The 17415-nt window shown below is 31.4% G+C and overlaps 3 protein-coding genes across 4 annotated transcripts; all 3 read right to left on the reverse strand.

Moving 5' to 3' along the window:
- Nucleotides 1–601: 601 nt before the first annotated feature.
- Nucleotides 602–3349, reverse strand: LOC105776295 (soluble inorganic pyrophosphatase 4-like). Of its 2 annotated transcripts, none has more exons than XM_052629857.1 (4): nt 2798–3349; nt 1827–1964; nt 1685–1713; nt 602–1128 (listed from the first exon to the last, which is right to left on the reverse strand). In XM_052629857.1, the coding sequence occupies exons 2-4, from the start codon at nt 1960–1962 to the stop codon at nt 988–990; spliced, it is 306 nt and encodes a 101-aa protein (XP_052485817.1). In that variant the 5' UTR covers nt 1963–1964; nt 2798–3349; the 3' UTR covers nt 602–987. The 2 variants fall into 2 exon arrangements, with proteins under 2 accessions (XP_052485817.1, XP_052485815.1); XM_052629855.1 differs by lacking the exon at nt 2798–3349 and adding an exon at nt 2577–2757.
- Nucleotides 3350–4760: 1411 nt separating this feature from the next.
- On the reverse strand, nt 4761–8741 carry LOC105776209 (uncharacterized). The gene is made up of 4 exons (XM_052629835.1): nt 7444–8741; nt 6249–7349; nt 5978–6074; nt 4761–4984 (listed from the first exon to the last, which is right to left on the reverse strand). Exons 1-3 carry the CDS (start codon nt 7495–7497, stop codon nt 6003–6005), a joined length of 1227 nt encoding a protein of 408 aa, XP_052485795.1. The 5' UTR covers nt 7498–8741; the 3' UTR covers nt 4761–4984; nt 5978–6002.
- Nucleotides 7613–8722, reverse strand: LOC128031983 (uncharacterized). The gene has a single exon (XM_012598756.2). It carries the CDS (start codon nt 8720–8722, stop codon nt 7613–7615), a length of 1110 nt encoding a protein of 369 aa, XP_012454210.2.
- Nucleotides 8742–17415: the final 8674 nt, after the last annotated feature.

Genomic DNA, 17415 nt, shown 5'->3' on the forward strand with positions numbered 1-17415 from the left:
AAAAAGGAAAAGGAAAAGGAAAATGATATAAAACAGTAGAAAAAGAAAACAGTTTATAATAACCATAATCATAAGAAGAATATGTGGAACTAAGGGTCCGTTTGATTGCCAGTAAAATGTTTTCCGTAAAATGATTTCTGGAAAATATTTTACTTTTCTGTAAAATGATTTACTGGAAAATATTTTTGGGTGTTTGATTGAATCTGTATAAAATATTTTCTGCTGTTTGGCAGATTTCCTGAAAATATTTTCCGGAAAAGTTATTTTTATATATATTAATATATTTTATATTTTTATATTTTAAATTATTTTTACATATATTGAAATGATTTATTTATATAAATAAATCAAATTAAATATATAATAATACTCAATTATTAAGCTTCTATATTAACCGTCATAAATTGAAAACAACCAAAGTCAAATAAATTATTTGTAATTGTGTTAAAAAAAAAAAAACAAGGGTTGAATAATTATAAATTTAGCTTCCAAACCACAATTAAAAAATACTAATCTATGCATTTATTTAAAACATATAAGATGTATTTACCTACCAATATGAAACTTTGGATCTTTTAAATGATTCAAGAAGACCAAAATGTTAAACAAAAGACAAGACATATACCAAGTCCTTAGTAAATTGTTATAGACTGTATTTGGCGCAACTGCTTAAGTGCATCTGCTATCAAATTGCTAGCCACTTACAACTAAAAAAATGACAATGTCTGCTGCCAGGAAGCTTGCTGGGTTCAAATCAAAACACACAAAAATCAAAACTTAGGCTAAATAATCTAATCATAAAACACTACTCCGACTGTTAGCGTTGCATTAACTGATTCACCATCTGCTATCAAATTGCTAGCCACTTGCACCTTTCTTTAATAAGACTTTGATTACTTCTAGATGGGACCCTTGAACAGCATAGTGAAGTGGAGTGAATCCCTTGCGATTAGTGGCTCTCACTGAAACTCCTGATGAAAGTAGAGTTCAGACAACCTCTAGATGTCCTTTCTGCGCCGCAAAATGAATCGCACACATGCCATCCATGGCAGCAGCACCAACATCAGCCTTTTGTTGCAAAGATAACTCACTACCTGTGCTTGCCTGGCCCATGCTGCTAAATGTAGTCTATATCACAAGGTTACCGACGTCAAAGAAACAAATTGAAAACTAGAAGGCTATCATGCATGGTGAAAACAGCAGGATCCAGTCACTAACAATGTTACTGAGAATAAATATATACAATACAAATCATTCAAAAAGTGCAGAATGCACATCGTTTGAGCATGGTACAATTCTGAACCGAGGACCTCTTTCTTAGTAGAGAGCTAATTAGGCTATGCATCATTCACAACAATTGCAACATCTCAAGCAACAAGTATATTTTGTTCTAATTTTAACAGTTCATACAGTTACACCGGACCAAACTGAATACAAAATATAGCTAAAATTAACCACAAATTAACCACATCTTTAGTATAACAATAATCAAGTAAGATCTATTAAAACCTTTGTTATTAATGAAAATTTTACTATATTTCAATTCTAAAGGATTTGCATAAATGTTTATAAGAAATGTGCTAGGGACAATCAAATGCAGTAATGTCTAGAGCATTTTATCCCATCCCAGATATGTTATTTAATATTTAATAACCGGGAAGAGGATAAAGTATAGCATACTTACGCAGTTAAAAACCGTAGGAGCTCCAGGTCCTGTAATATAGATTAAAAATAGTAGGAAAAAAAGTAGTAAATTGTTATATTTACAAAATAACCAATATGAAACCTAGAAGAAACTATACACAGCTAAAGTTGACATTGGATACCAATTTCAAGATCATGCCATGGGTGAGCAGCGACGGACCTCCTGGTCATTGACGAAAGGATCCTTTCATTCAAAGGAGGATGTGAAGCGCAGTGAGAGTCAGAGGACTTGACTGTAGTCTCAATTGGTGGAGTCATCACTATGAGTAACAAACAGTGTTAGCAATAATAAACAATTCTTGAATAAGATTTAAACAGCAATAATAAACAATGATTGTAGAAATTTTATTGATTTGTTTCATTTCTTCTTTGATTTTTCTCTCGTGTTATCGATTATATAACTTAACCAATCAAATGCTTGTAGAACCATGCAGCGAAAACAAAATTGTCACCCCATATTGGGTAAAAGCCGTTTCGATTTCAGAAAACTGCCTAAGTTTTGCATTTGACATGGAGCTTTTCTGCTTTGAAAACTGAAGGTTTTCTTAGCACTTTAGCAGCAGAGTATCGTCAAATTTAACAATAACAAAACAATTCAACGTAAAACTCTCAAAATCCCAAAAGAAAACTGCCAAAGAAAAAGGAAAGAAAAGAAGAATTCTACTAATTGATTCTTTTACTCTGTTTGGAAAAATAATCGGAAAATAATTTTTGTTTTAAAGATGATTTCGTAGCAGAGTCTCTCGCGCGGTGATTCCACAGCTGATCGTTTACTTTTAGGAAAAACGTTTAGAATCAATTAAATTTATAGCTTACAAACATAGATCTACAAACTAGAATTGTAACCGTCGAAAAATAGAATTGCAACGTACTAGCAGCGGTTTCCAGTTCTGAACCAAAATGAAGCTTTCAAGAAGCTTGAAGAAACACACAGATCTCAAAAACAAAGAGAGAGCAAAAATAATAAAAGGATAATAGGCACTAAAATAGAGAAATAACACCTTATAGGAGGCTTTAAATAGAGAAGTAGCAAAGGAAGCTATGCCGGTTACCATTTAAAGCCAAACCCGAAGAGCAGAAAAGTGAAGGTTACCTGATCAGGAGAGGAGGGAACCGAGGAAATGAAAAACCATAGCGATAATCGATAGTGAGGAGAGTGGGGGATTACTGGAAAATCGGTTGTCGATGTTTTCTCAGGGAAGTTTTCTCACGGAAATTTGAAGAAATGAAGGAAGAGAGCTTACTGGATGAAGGGAGAAGAATGCCCGAGAGCTTTAGGACAATTTCCTAAAAATTGTAAGGTATTTTCCCGTGTTTTGGAAATATTTTCCGCCAATCAAACATTAGAAAAGTTAGAAAATAATTTCTGAAAAATCAAATCTCACAATCAAATGGACCCTAAGAGAAAGGGAGTTGCAACCATTCATATCCAAACTTGCATCGACCACTTGTAGAATTTTCATAAAAAATTTGTTGGACAGAGAATTTCCCATTCTCTCCCAACTAAAATGGCGCGATTGTTGTTGTCCACACTCAAATTCCAGGTCATGCCAACCACACTGGAGAGGTTGGTTTTTTAATCGGAAAGGAAAACTGACATTCAAATTCCCACAGAAAATAGAGCCACAATCTTGGTTAATAAGATGCCTAGCAAAGCAAGCACAGGGAATAGAATTACAAATGAAGCAAAAGCGGCCATTAGGTGACCAAACAATGGTAGTTTTGCTTTTAATTTTGGAATGCTAAAATATTGGGTAGGATTGAAGAACATCAATGGGGGCAAGGAAATATATAATAATAAAATATTTAAAATATTTTTAATTGATAGTTTATATATTTTATAATTAAATTTAAATTTAAAAAATATTTCTTTTACTATTTAAATTAAATTTAAACCGAACTAATCTAAATACAAAAATATTTATCCAAATCTAACTCAAATCAAGTTGGTTGGGTCATTAGCAGAGTTTGTTGAAAATGAGGTGTGTAAAGTTGAACGGTTAGATAGGGATTTGGATTTCATTTATGAAAATGAAATTGAAGGTAGGTTTAATTTTTTAACTAATAGAAGATGTGATTGAAGCCCATTCTTTTAGGAATTTTGGGCTCTTTGATTTCTGTATTCCCACTTCATCACCCATTCATTTATTTTAATTCTTGGCAGTGTGTGGCCCACTAAATTTATTTTAATTTTTTACACCCGTATTGTTATTTAGGGATAATATAATTTTTGACCCCTAATCTTGATAGTTAGGTGCACTTCAGTACATATTTGTTTTGGTCTATTTTGTCACTTGAATTTGACTATTAGGTATATTTTAATTTCTGAACTTGAAAAATACAAAAGTTTTATGATTCGACTTTTTGAGATTGTGCTACATCATCACATGAAAATTAAAAAATATATATTTATATAAATTTTTAGAGGATGACGTAGTACAATCTCTAAGTGCCATGTCCATTATTTTAATAATTGGATTGGTGGTTGAATCAGTCAAAACCACTTGTTATCGATTCAACCAGCTTGATCAATTCGACTGTTGGACCAACAATAATTAAATAAATCATTAAAAATTCATAAAAATCTAAAAAAAATAAAATAAAATTTTGTTAAACCGAATAATCATGGTCAACAGTCGGGAGATTTTCTCAATTTTTGATTTTTACCAATTTCAAGCAATTTCTTATTAAATTGGTTCAACTTCTTTGTTCAAATCATTATATCGATTGATTCTAAATCCAATTGGTTTGATCATTATCCCATGTGAGATATTTAAATAAAAAGATTTACCCTCTTTCAAATCACTTACAAAAAACTCTAAAAGTTCGAGATAAAACACAAAAAAATTTAAGATCCAAAAGAAAATAAATGCATTAAAAATGTTATTTGTACGGGTAGTAATGTAGCCAATTAGTCTTGATAGGTTCCAAATCAATTAGCTTGATTCAGTGTAAAGCGTAAATTATAGTATATTTTATTTGCTCGATTAATAAAATTTATTTAAAAAGAACCAAATGAAAACCACCATACAACTTTATAAAGTCGACAACACATCCAACACTCAAAAGCACAAAGAAACTAGATATATAAGTCAACAATAAAACAATAATCTCAACATTCTCAAACATGGCAACAAAAATATTCTAAAAAAAAAAGGAAATAGGACATCCCACCTAGAGTGTTGAAACACTTGGACTCAATCGTTATAACAACGAAAAAGGAGACAAGACATCCAACATTCTCGTCACAATGCATTCTCCTCTGACTCACCGGCAATCTCTGCAATGCGATAACACAATTAAAGGCTATTGTGATAGCAACTCTTATAAATATTCAAAAATTAACTTTTAGACACATCTTATCTTAATATAAGATAAATGGTTGATTCAAACATGAAAATTTGAACCAATTCATCTCACCTCAATTCAATTGAACATAACTAAATTGAGACAAAAATCTTTTCATATAGTGTACATTTAATTTATATATAATTTCAATTATGGTTTAAATTTAAATACTTTTAACAAAAATTTTAAATACTTAATATTAACAAATAATCAAAAAAGTAATTATTATGAATAATAACTTAACACATAGGTAAAAGTTTTTTTACTTAATAATATTATTAGCAATCAGACATTATTAATTGTATATAAAATAATGAAGCTTAAAAATTAAAATTTAAAGGTAATATCATTGTCAAATTTACTCAAAATTATTTTTAACTATGGTTATCTATGTACATATGTGATACACATAATAAGATACTTTAATTTTATCCATATATAAGGCAAAATAATACAAAGCCAAAAGGTTGAGATAATGAAGTGAAATGTTTCTAACCTTATCCAATATTTGAATTTGTTATAATAACAGTATTCAATGATGTAGTTGTCTCATCATTAGAGTTTTCACAGCTATCAACCTTTATTGTGATGTTTTAAGGGGAAGTTGATGGAATGTTTTAGGAGGCATTTCAAGGAGTTCAACATCATATTCAACATCCTGAAGACTTTATTCATTGAAGGACGATAAAAAAGAAGTAATTGTATACACCAAAAGGCTATTATTATCATCTTCTTTGTTATTTGGACATTTATAATAATTTTTAAGTCTAAACCAGAATTGCTTAAACCTAATTTGTTTTCAAACCTATAGTAGTCTATATCTGTATCTATATACACACAAGATATATATATATATATATATATATATATATGATTAATAATTACTATTAATTAAAACAATGAAGGCCAATGTATTATGAAATACTTTATGAAGGAGAAGATATGCAAAGTTAAATTCCCCTAGTCCAGCTCCTCCTTTTCTTCATCTCCCTAGGAACCAAGAATGACACAACTTCTTCTTCCTGAAAAATGATAACAACTCCTTTAGTTTGATACATGCTAATTCAGTTTAGTTAATAATATCCTCTTTATCAGCCTTTCCTTCCACAAGTTTAGTAATATTATATTGATTTCAATCGCTTAGCAATAATAAAATTCTTTAAACCTCAAAACAAAATTTATATATAAAGACTTACCTTAGAAAGTGCACAATCTATATGAGCAACAAATATTCCTGGGCATTCTTCACAATAGTAAACATGATGGTTTGGGTGTCTTTTTTCTTCACATGCATCACAGTAATGCTCATCTGAATCATCTTCGATATACGAATCTTTAAGAGTTAAAGGATGGATGTGGCATTTGGATTTGATAATTTGAGGTAAGGATAGACATTCTAGGTGGAAATTGATGAAACACTCAAGACAACGATAGAAAGATTGCCCGCTGCAAATTTCACCACAGTGACTACAAAATAGTCCAGCATAGATATCAATGAAGTCACGGTACATGGCAAAGAATCGATCAAAGTCCGTCCCAAAATAATAAAGATGGTGCATGTGAGAGTCAAGTTTTAGAGGGCGTGTTAGGGAAATTGCACATGCAATATGGTAGTTGACGCCACAATCTTTACAACCATAGTTATAACTCTTATGATAGCCAGATGGTAACAGCTTTAGTGAACATGCATGGCACCCTCCATATCTCGTGTAGCTTAGAGTCAAAGTGTGTTGGGAATGAAAAGGTACTTGCATTTCTTGTGGTAACCTAAGGCAAGATTCATGAAGAACCCAACCACAGCTCATGCAATGGTATGTTGGACCAAAGATTTGCAGTCGACAAAGATTGCATTGTCTTTTAACTAGAGGGTCAGTAAAATTGCAAAACAGTAGCTTGTGCTTGTGGGTGAAATGGAATAGCTCAGTTTCCCTCTCCGACTCTTTCAATGTTGTGCGCCCACTTTCAGAGGGTGCTCGAGTTGCGCATTTCAGATCGAGCTTGAAATCACAGTGCTCGCAAAGATAAAAGAAGCCGAAGTACAAATCTTGACACTTATCACATATATTTTGGTCCAGCGACATAGATGTAGCGTAGAGGTTGAGATGATGTTGAGGATGAAGAGGGTGTTGTATCACATCGGGTAATTTAGCACAGTTTTCATGTAGGATATATAGGCATCCTTTACAGATGTAGCCTGGACCACTAAGTTCTAAACGACAAGCTCCGCAAACCCTTTCTCCCAAGTTTTCAGTTACCTCGCAAAATTTCAATGGATGTTTATGGAAGACTGGTCGGACCTGTACTTGTAAATAAACAACCAACAAACCTGTTAATTCATCATGTTAAATATATGTAAAGAAAATATATATAATTCCTTTGTTTCCTACTAACCAGAATCGTTTCAGTCTGCTCCATTTCCTTCAGCTCCGAAGCTTTAGCATCCATGGATATGGGAGGGGAGGATGATGAGTCCTGTTTTGTTGATGTTTCCTCCTAATGTACAGCAAACATTCCATTATTAGAAAACGAGGAATAAAGTAATATATAAAAGTAAAGCAAACTAAGGAAAGGGTGCGACCTGATTGAGCACACATTCAATATGAGCAATATATGTGCATTTTTGGCAATAATAAACTTCATGTGTTGGATCTCGTTCTTTCTCACAAATATCACAGTAATACTCTCCAATCTCATCTTCTCTAATTGGTTGATTAAGGAGGAGTGGATGTCTATGATATCTGTGTTTAGCTAAAGGTGGAACTGGAACACATTTAAGATGGAGATTGAGATCACACTGCACACAACGATAAAAGGTGTCTAAACACAGCTCATGGCAGGAGCTGCATTGGAAATGATATTTGAGAATTGGATCCCTGAAAGTGGGACCAACATAAGTGAGACCGTGGTTGTGGCCCTCATGTTTAAGGGTAGGTAATAGTTTTGCACACCCAAAATCAAGGTTGAAATTGCAAATTTGGCAACCATAGGCGGCGGTGGAGAAGTCTTTACTCATACTAATCCATTGTGTACAAGCATTGCAAGTTGCGTCAACGAAATCCAAGCGAAGAGGGTGTGATGGATGGAAAGGATGGTTCAATGTTTTGGGTATCTTATCACTGCAAAATTCATGAAGGAAGAAGCCACAACTTTTACAACCGTAGAAAATGCCCGCCAGTGGCTTGTCACACCAACGACAATTATAATCATGTTCTCCCTCATTGCTATACTTGTAGAGGACCAGCGGGTGGATGTGGCAGTAATGCTGCATTGCCTGTTTCCTATCTGCATTGGATCTCTGCCTCTTCTTCCTAGCTACATGATCATCACTGCTTGCAAAAGCGCAAACTAAATCGAGCTCGAAGGCGCACCGACAACACGTGTAATTGGTGCCCGAAGAAATCTTCAAACATAGATCACAGGTAAATGGTGCGAAAGGACCAGACCAATCTAACATAAGATGGTGGTGTGAGTGGAGAGGATGTGTAATCTCTCGAGGCAGATATTGTATAGCTTTGGCGCACAATTCATGCAACCAGAGTTCGCACCGTACGCATGCATAGGCTGCACCACAGATTTTCTCCGTGCATTTCTCACACCATTTATCATCTGTCTCATCATCGAGACAATGATAGCCCATTGAATGCTCATGACTGGCAAGTTTGATCTCCATATCTCAAACAAAGATAAGATTAAATGATAAAAGATGATATGGGAAGAAAAACATTTGATTTCTAATTAATATATATATATATATATATATATATAAATATGTAGGTATTAATAGACACTTCAGTTTCAATCTTTAGTATTACTTTTATCTTTGATATATAATATGCCATTTAATGAAAGATTAATAGCTTTCAAATAATTATTTATTAAGTTATTGGTGATGTATCTTAATATTGTTCATAATAATATATAAACCTGTCAGTTAATTAAATATAAAGTATCATTATTATTATTTCTTTCTACTATTGTATTTTACTAGAATTAGCCTTTAAAGGACACCAATAACTTTTTGAACTAATGATAAAAGTATTAGGTTGTATGTATAGAAGTTTGAGTTTAATTCTAAACAACCATATCCCATACCTTAATTATAAAAAATAATTAGTGTTTGAAAGCTATTTGATTAATTATTGGTTAAAAGTTTATAATTTTTTAAATAGTAGAAGATATATATTTTAATAATAGATACAATCAACTTTTATAATATTAATATTTAAATATACTATGTAACAGAGTGCAAAACATTAGAACTCAAATATGCTAAATAATTTAAATGTAAATTACCTAACAATCCCATCCTGTATATTGCTTACCTAGAGATGGAGGAATTTCTTGTAGATGACACACAAGGAACCAACTTTTCAAGTATTTAAATAAGTTTTTTCAATTATTATAAATATTGAATTAAATAATTAATTTAATGTCTAACTTAATTATAACTAACTCATCAAAATAAATATGAGAGGAAATCACCTATTACAAAAGTAATATTTGAATCTAAGCATTCAAAGTATTTCAAATAATAATTAAATAATTTTTACTTAGGAAACCTTATTTGCATAAAACAAAATTTTAACTTTTAACTAATAATATATATATATATATATATATATATTATATACATGAAGAAAATATTGATAGTTAAAAAGTACAAGTAGTTTTTAATTTAAATTTAAATTTTAAGATAATAACTATTCACTTTGTGTTTAGAGTATATAATTTTTACACAAATGTGGTAGAGTTTTAGTTTAAGATAATATTTTATATAACTTTTTTACTTTTAACTCTCTTTTTCAACTGAATTAATTTTCAGTTAACTCAATTAAAATTATAGAAATGAATAATTTTATGATACTATAACTAATTTATATTTTTAGAATGGATTTTAAAGTAGGCATATATTTCCCATCATACAAGAAAATAATATTATTTTGTGATTCATCACGCAAAGAAGTAACATATATTCTTTTTAAAGACAAAGGGCATATTTTTATTTTGGGTAGGACACAACGTTAAGGAATGTATCTTTTTCCTTTTGCTTTTCTGGAATGATTCTATTAATTGTTTGATAATATATCTACTTGATTATTTAGCATAAAACTTTTTGTTTAATATGGCAAGGTTCATTGGGATTTAACTTAAGTTTTTTTGCTTCATTTTGTTCAAAATTCTCATATATCATGTCAGAGGCGCTTTTGAGGGAATTGGCATGGGCCCCGGCCCCTCTTAAAATGAAAAATTATCATTTAGGCTCTCTACATTTTTTTTTAAAAATTTTTAATTAGTAAGGGTAAAATTACACTTTGGCCCCCTAAAATTATAAAAATTCAATTTAATCCTTTAAAATTATAAAAATATAGACTATACAAAATTAAAATTTCATTCAGCCCCCTAAAAGATTGTTCTGGCTTCTCCCCTGTATCATGTTAACTTATTATTAGACTATAATATGAATAAGGATGAATATGCTAGTTGTCAAGTACTACTAACTTTTATTTGGTATAACATACCACTCCTTACACTAACAACCAATAAAAATGAAGTTTGGGATCAAACATAGGATCATAAGATAATCTCTCTCTCTCTCTCTCTCTCTCTCTCTCTTATCTTCTTCACTAAGTTGAGATATTTTTACTCTCTCCATAACCATGAATCCTTGATTAACTTAAGCATCGAAGAGTGATTGGAGTACCAACTCAAATGCCTCTTAATTTATCCTTTAATCTTGTAGATCGAATCAAGCCCCTCGAAGCACCTCAATAGGCCTAATCCATTTCATCTAAAAAAGACTAGTATTTGATGTTGTCTATTGGAATTGAACAAAAATCCATGGCTCAAATCATGCTTCGATTTTTTCATAAATTTTTCAAGCTCCACTTCATCCATTGGAGATCTTATAAAGTTGCATTTTTGAGTTTTTTCTTTTTCTTTTTTTGCAACTTCTTCCATTTTGTGTTTCATAAAACTGCCATTTTGAGTTTCTTAGAGCCCTTTAATGTTGGTGTTGGATTTGGTGCCTAAGTGTAGTATTTTCATTAAGTACACGTGTAATTTTTCGAATAGATTGGTTAATAAACTTAATCATGAATTATACTAATACTTTGTATAATTGTCCTCATAAATTTTTTGCACGCAAAGCAAAATAGAAGCAAATGCTGCTCATTGGCTGTCTGATGTTTAACTAATACTAAGCGGTATTACGTGGTAGAATCGTAATATAGAAAGACGAATTATATTAGTAGACGAACCTAAACATGTCTTTAGTCTAATAAAAAATGAGCAAACCTATTGAAAGACTAATATTTCGACTATTAAGTCTAATTTGGGAGGTGCTTTGTCTTGAGCATCAGAACTGATGACTCCCAAAAGATAAAGACACAGATGTGATTGACTGGACTGATAGTACATCAGACAAGACCCAAAAATAATAGACCCTAAATTCGTTTATGGATTTATTCACTTGTGACGTTCATAGTGTGATATACCTAAATCCTAAGTGGATGACAAACTATGTATGTGTGACTCGTACACTTTAATATAAGTAAAAGCCTAAGTTCAAATAGATAAGGAATTGAAATATCGTGTGTTAGGTGTACGACTTCTATAGTATTTGTAACAGCCCGTTTTCAGTGAAATAGGAACAGTGGTTTTGAGTCCACAAATTCGAGGTCTGAATAAAATTTATTTTAATATTATTTTATAGTCTACACTATTATAGAAATATCTTATGAAAATTTCGATAAGAAATTTTACCAACTACATGTTTAATTTGATGAAAAGGACCAAATTGCATAAAATGTAAAAGTAGAATTCTAGTAGCTAAAGGTACCAAATAACTATGGAATTCAAAATTGAAGGTCCTTATATGGCAAATAGACCATTTATAGGAGTTAGTAGATAAGGATGATTATTCATCATTGGAAATTTAAGAAAGTAATGGTTAAATTGGAAAGATGATAAAAGAAATAAATAATTAAATTAATGTTATTTTCATCATCTTTCCTAAAAAAATACATGGAAACCATAGTTATGAAGCTTGAAGATAGACAAGCTTATTTTGCTTAATTAGGTGTGTATTCTTGTCTTGTTTTTAATGATTTTTATGTTTCCAATGTCGTAATATCTTAATCTAGCTATCTAGGGATTAATTTACAAAACTATTAAAGTATTAGGGTCTTGTCATGGATGAATATAGTTGAATTATGAAGTTTTATGGTAGAAAATGAAAGGTTGTTGATAGATAAACAACTATTGTAAAGAGAATTATGATGAAATTATGATTTAGGGACTAAATTGAAAAGATGGAAAATTCATGGAAAAGTTCTAAATTTTATGAAATACATGAGCTGCTATTGTGATACATGAAATCGGCTAGGCTTGGAATAAGGATTAAATTGTATGAGTATTGTAATAGACCATTTTTTCGGGCCCAAACCAAAAAACCAACCCAATTTCCAAAATAATTATACAGTCCAAAAAATAAATTAAAAGCCCCAAAATAAAAAGAACCTAGTGGCCCAAGTGGCCCACAACCTAAACACATTTTCAATAAAACCAAAAAACTCTAACTTTAACACCCCATGTGCACCACGCCCATCTGCTGCCACCCTCGGTGCGCCTCGTCCTGAGGCCTGCCTGCCCCCTCTGCTACCTTGCACCAAAACGACAAAAAAAGCCGGAATCTTTGCCTTCGTTGACTTCACCAGCACCTGCGAACAAGGCAAAGAAAAAGACAGTAGCAAGAACAGTAGCATCACAGAGAGAAAAAAAGAAAAGAAAAGAAAAAGATACGCTGTAATCTGAAACGGCTATAAAAGCCGAGTTCTTGTAATATTTTGAAAAGGGGGGAGAAATAAAAAAAAGAAAAACACATATTCGAAAATAAAAAATTTTAAGGTGACATTTTCGTTTTTATTTTTGTTTTATTTTATTTTTTATTTCGAAATAACATATAAAATAAAAAGGGAGGCCTTTTTTACCTTTTTCGCCGTCGCCGGAGTGCTCGGAGGCCCAAGGTTTGCATCGAAAAAAAAGGAGAAACTTTTTAGTTTCCCGACCGTCGTATACGGCGGTACCGATGCCGGTGACTGGCGGTCGGCGCGGTGGTTGATAACTGGACCTTAGGCCGGAGCCCGGAGAAAAGGGGGAGGGTTGAGAGTGTTTTTCAGTTTTTTTTTTTTAAAAGAATGGAGCAAATGAAAATTTTTGAAGAAATTTTGGCTTAAATAGCCTAGTGAAACGACGCCGTTTCACTCAACTCCCATGTGCCCAAAACGGCGCCGTTTTGACCTAGATCGGACCAACCCGACCCAAACTGCCTAAGATCCGCGTGTTTTTAGATAAAAGGGGCTATTTGCGCCCCTAGTCCTTCCGCTTTTGAGGCTGGTTACAATTGGGTCCTATCATTTGTTATTTTTTTATTTTGCCACAAAGTTTCATTTTTTTTTCTAATTTGGTCCTTATATTGTTTTAAAAGAAAAACACCTGAAATGGTGTCGTTTTGAAATTGGGAATATTTCCCTATTTGGTCCCTCTATTTTTACGCGCGTCACATTGGGGCCCTAATTCATTTTTTCTTTTTAAATTTGGATCTTTATTTTTATTTCTCTCTCAATTTAGTCCCTTTAGTGTTTTATTTATAATTTGGGCTCTCAATTTTATTTTAATTTCAATTTAATACAGTATTCATTTATTATCAATTTTTTATATATTTATATGTATCATTTTCATCTATTTATTTATTTGTTTGCCCGTACATATATTCTTTTTATCATTATTATGTATATTTTACTTCTTTATTTGTTCATATGTCTTTGTATTTTACTTTTTTATTATTATTATTATTATTATTATTATTATTATTATTATTATTATTATTATTATTATTATTATTATTATTATTATTATTATTATTATGATTATTATGATTTCATACTTTCAATGTTTATAATCTGTTATTTTTATTTTTCTTTTTTGCTATTTTCATTTGCTATTATTATTATTTCATACTTTCTTATTTTCTTTATCGCATATTCCACCTTTTATGTGTTTATTCATTTCTTTTACTTAATTAATATTATATTTTATTAGTGGCTATTATTACTTAAATATGGTTGATATATCATCGCTTCGTTCATATGCACCATCATTTTATTATTATTACAATCATATTGCGAGCCATTTTAAATATCCATTCTTCACACTATAATTAAAATAAAATAAATATATATGTGTAGTTTTAACTCAAAATTTTATATTTCTTATGAAGAAATTTTTAAAATAAGGCAATATTTGCATTTAGAAATACGAGAAGCCGTGCCTAACTTACTGGGTTTCGATTATTTTTCGTAAAATCTAAACGACCGAATATCTTTTTAAAATTAAAATATGTGAACCTCACATGAGAAAATAAAATTTATTCTCGAGGATTTGAAGTGTTGTATCCTAACTTACTGAACATGATATTTTGTTATCTCGAGATAGAAGGGTCTTTAGCATACATTTTGATTTATTTAAGATATTTTAACAAAGGATCGTAATTTTTAAGAATCTCTTCAAAATTCAATTTTTGACACTAAGACACTAATTAATCAATTAGGTACCAATTTTGGGCGTTATAAGGGTGCTAATCCTTCCTCGTACGTAACCAACTCCCGAACCCGTCTTTCTGAAATTCGTAGACCAAAAAGCGTTGTTTTAATAAATCGAACCGTTTATTAAAAATAACCATTTTCTGAGGTGACCCGATCACACCTCATCAAAAAGTATTGGTGGCGACTCCCATGTTCGTTTTCATTTTTAAATCAAAGTCGATCCCTTTTTACAAAAAAAAATGGTTTCGAAAAATATCATTTTCCGAGCGTAAGGACAAAATCGTAATTAATTAAAAGTATAAGGGCAAAATAGTAATTTTTCCAATAATGTGTGTTGACACCATTTTTTTGATAAAACGGGGTCGACTTGGATTTTAAAAATAAAAACGAATACGGGAGTCGCCACCAATCTTTTTTTGATGAGGTCTGATCGGGTCACATCGAAAAGTGGTTGTTTTTAATAAGCGATTTGATTTGATTAAAACAACGATTTTGGTCCACGAAATTAAAAAAAACGGGTTTAGGAGTCAATTACGGGCGAGGAAGGATTAGCACCCTTGTAACGCCCAAAAATTGGTACCTAGTTAATTAATTAATGTCTTAATGTTGAAAATTGAAAACTTTGAAGAGATTTAAAATACGATCTTTTGTAAAAAAAAAAACTTATATAAAACAAGTTACCTGTTAAGACCCTCTCATTTCGGAGAGAGAAAATGCCACACCCAATGAGTTAGGGCATGATATTTCACCTCCTCAAAAATGAGCTTGTCCAAAAAAACTCATGCAATAAAATTTAAAAGGATATTCAATTGTTTAAGTCGGATGAAGAAATCGTAACCCAATACGTTAGGGCACAATTTCTCAAAATTCTAAACATTGAATATTGCCTTTATTATTATTTTTTTAGAAAAATTCTCATCTCGAGAAAACAACATGTCATATCCAATGCGTTAGGACACAACGTATCGAATTCCCGATAATGAGATTTTTATTTAACATATGCTTTGATTTTTTTTTAAATGATTGGTTCTTTAGACTAGTAGAGAAAAATCGAAACCCAGTAAGTTAGGGTACGATTTCTCGAATTTTGAGTTGCAAAATTACTTAATATAAAATATATCGGACGAAGGTTAATGTAATGCGATTTTATAGTAAAATGTAAAATGGATTACAATGCTAATGTATGCAACAACATATTGATAATGTCAATAATAAATATAAATAACAATAAAATAAAATTAATAACGTTAATGAATAGTCAAAATTTGAATGTATGTATAACAAAATATAAATACGAAAATAAATAGATGACGAAATGACAATAATAAATGTAAAAGTTGAAATAAAACAAACCAAACTAAAAAGGAATAATAGGAGTAAAAACAAAATAAGATAAATAATAAGAAACAAAATAATAAAATAAAGTAAAAATAAAAAACTGATTAAAAAATGAGTAAGTAAATAAATGAAAATTAAAAATGATTAAAATTTGAAAGTGAATAAATAAATAATAAACGAGTGAATATTAAGTAAAACAACTTAAAAATAATAACAATACATATAATAATAGTAGTAAAAATAAGTAATAATAATACGATAATAATAATAGTAATATTTTAAAAAATAATAGTAAAATAATGATAATGCTATTAAAATTAATTAATTTAATAGCAAAAATAACAAAAAAAAAGACTAATTTGAACTTAACACAAAAATCTAGGGGAAAATTCGCAAATAAATAAAAGAAAGGGACCGAATCGAGTGTGTGAATAACAAGGAGGGACTGAAGGGGAAAATATCCCCGCCCTCCAAAACGCAGCGCTTTACACGGGACTCAAATGATATCAGAACAAAATTTTAGGGCAAAATTAAAAATAAAAGAAATCTAACAAAAAGGGACTAAATCATAAAATGGGTGAAATGCGGAAGGACCGGCAGCGCAAATAGACCCTTCACAGCAAAAACACGCGGATCCTGAGGGTAAAATGGGTCGGGTCACGGGTTAGAGGCCAAAACGACGCTGTTTTGGTCTCTGAACCCAACTATCAAAACGACGCCGTTTGGTAGTCAGTATTTAAGATAAATTTCAGACTTTTTTTTTCATTTCTAACGCTCTTAAAAGAAAAACCAAGAAAGCCTCTCACCCCTCTCTCCCTTTCTGGGCACCGACCCGGTCTCCGGCGAGGGCTCTGGCCACCGGCCACCGCGTTGGTCACTGGTCGGGCGCCGATGACAGTCTTGCAGTGTCTGATTGTTGCTTGAAAAAACTAAAACCTCCGGTCCGACCATTTTAACCTCTCAAACCCAGATCTGGGTTCAAAATCCCCAGAATATTAATAAAAATACCTCAAAAGTCCAAGAAACCCTTCGGTTTCCGGCTGCCTATCATCGGAGGTCCTTGGCCTTCTTCGGCGTTGAAGACCCGAATACAGGTAAGTTATTTCTTTTTTTTCTTTTTTATTTTGTTTGAATGTAAGGATTCGTATAAAAAATAAAAAAATAAAATAGACTAAAAAAATGAGGCAGAAATAGATATCAAGCTTTGGATTGATTTTCGTTCTTTTTGTATTCTGTTTTTTTTTTTGTGTCCAAAAAGGAAGAAGAAACCATACATTGATATTTCATGGCTTTTATAACCGATTTACAAAACTGTTAATTTCTATTTTTTGTCTTTTTGCTATTTGTTTCTTCTGTTGGCGCCTTGGTTGTTGCGTATTGTAGGTGACAGAGATGTCAAAGCATGCGGAGGAGGTGGAACGGG

The sequence above is a fragment of the Gossypium raimondii genome, chromosome 1 (assembly GCF_025698545.1).
Source record: "Gossypium raimondii isolate GPD5lz chromosome 1, ASM2569854v1, whole genome shotgun sequence".
NCBI classification, from domain to species: Eukaryota; Viridiplantae; Streptophyta; class Magnoliopsida; order Malvales; family Malvaceae; genus Gossypium; species Gossypium raimondii.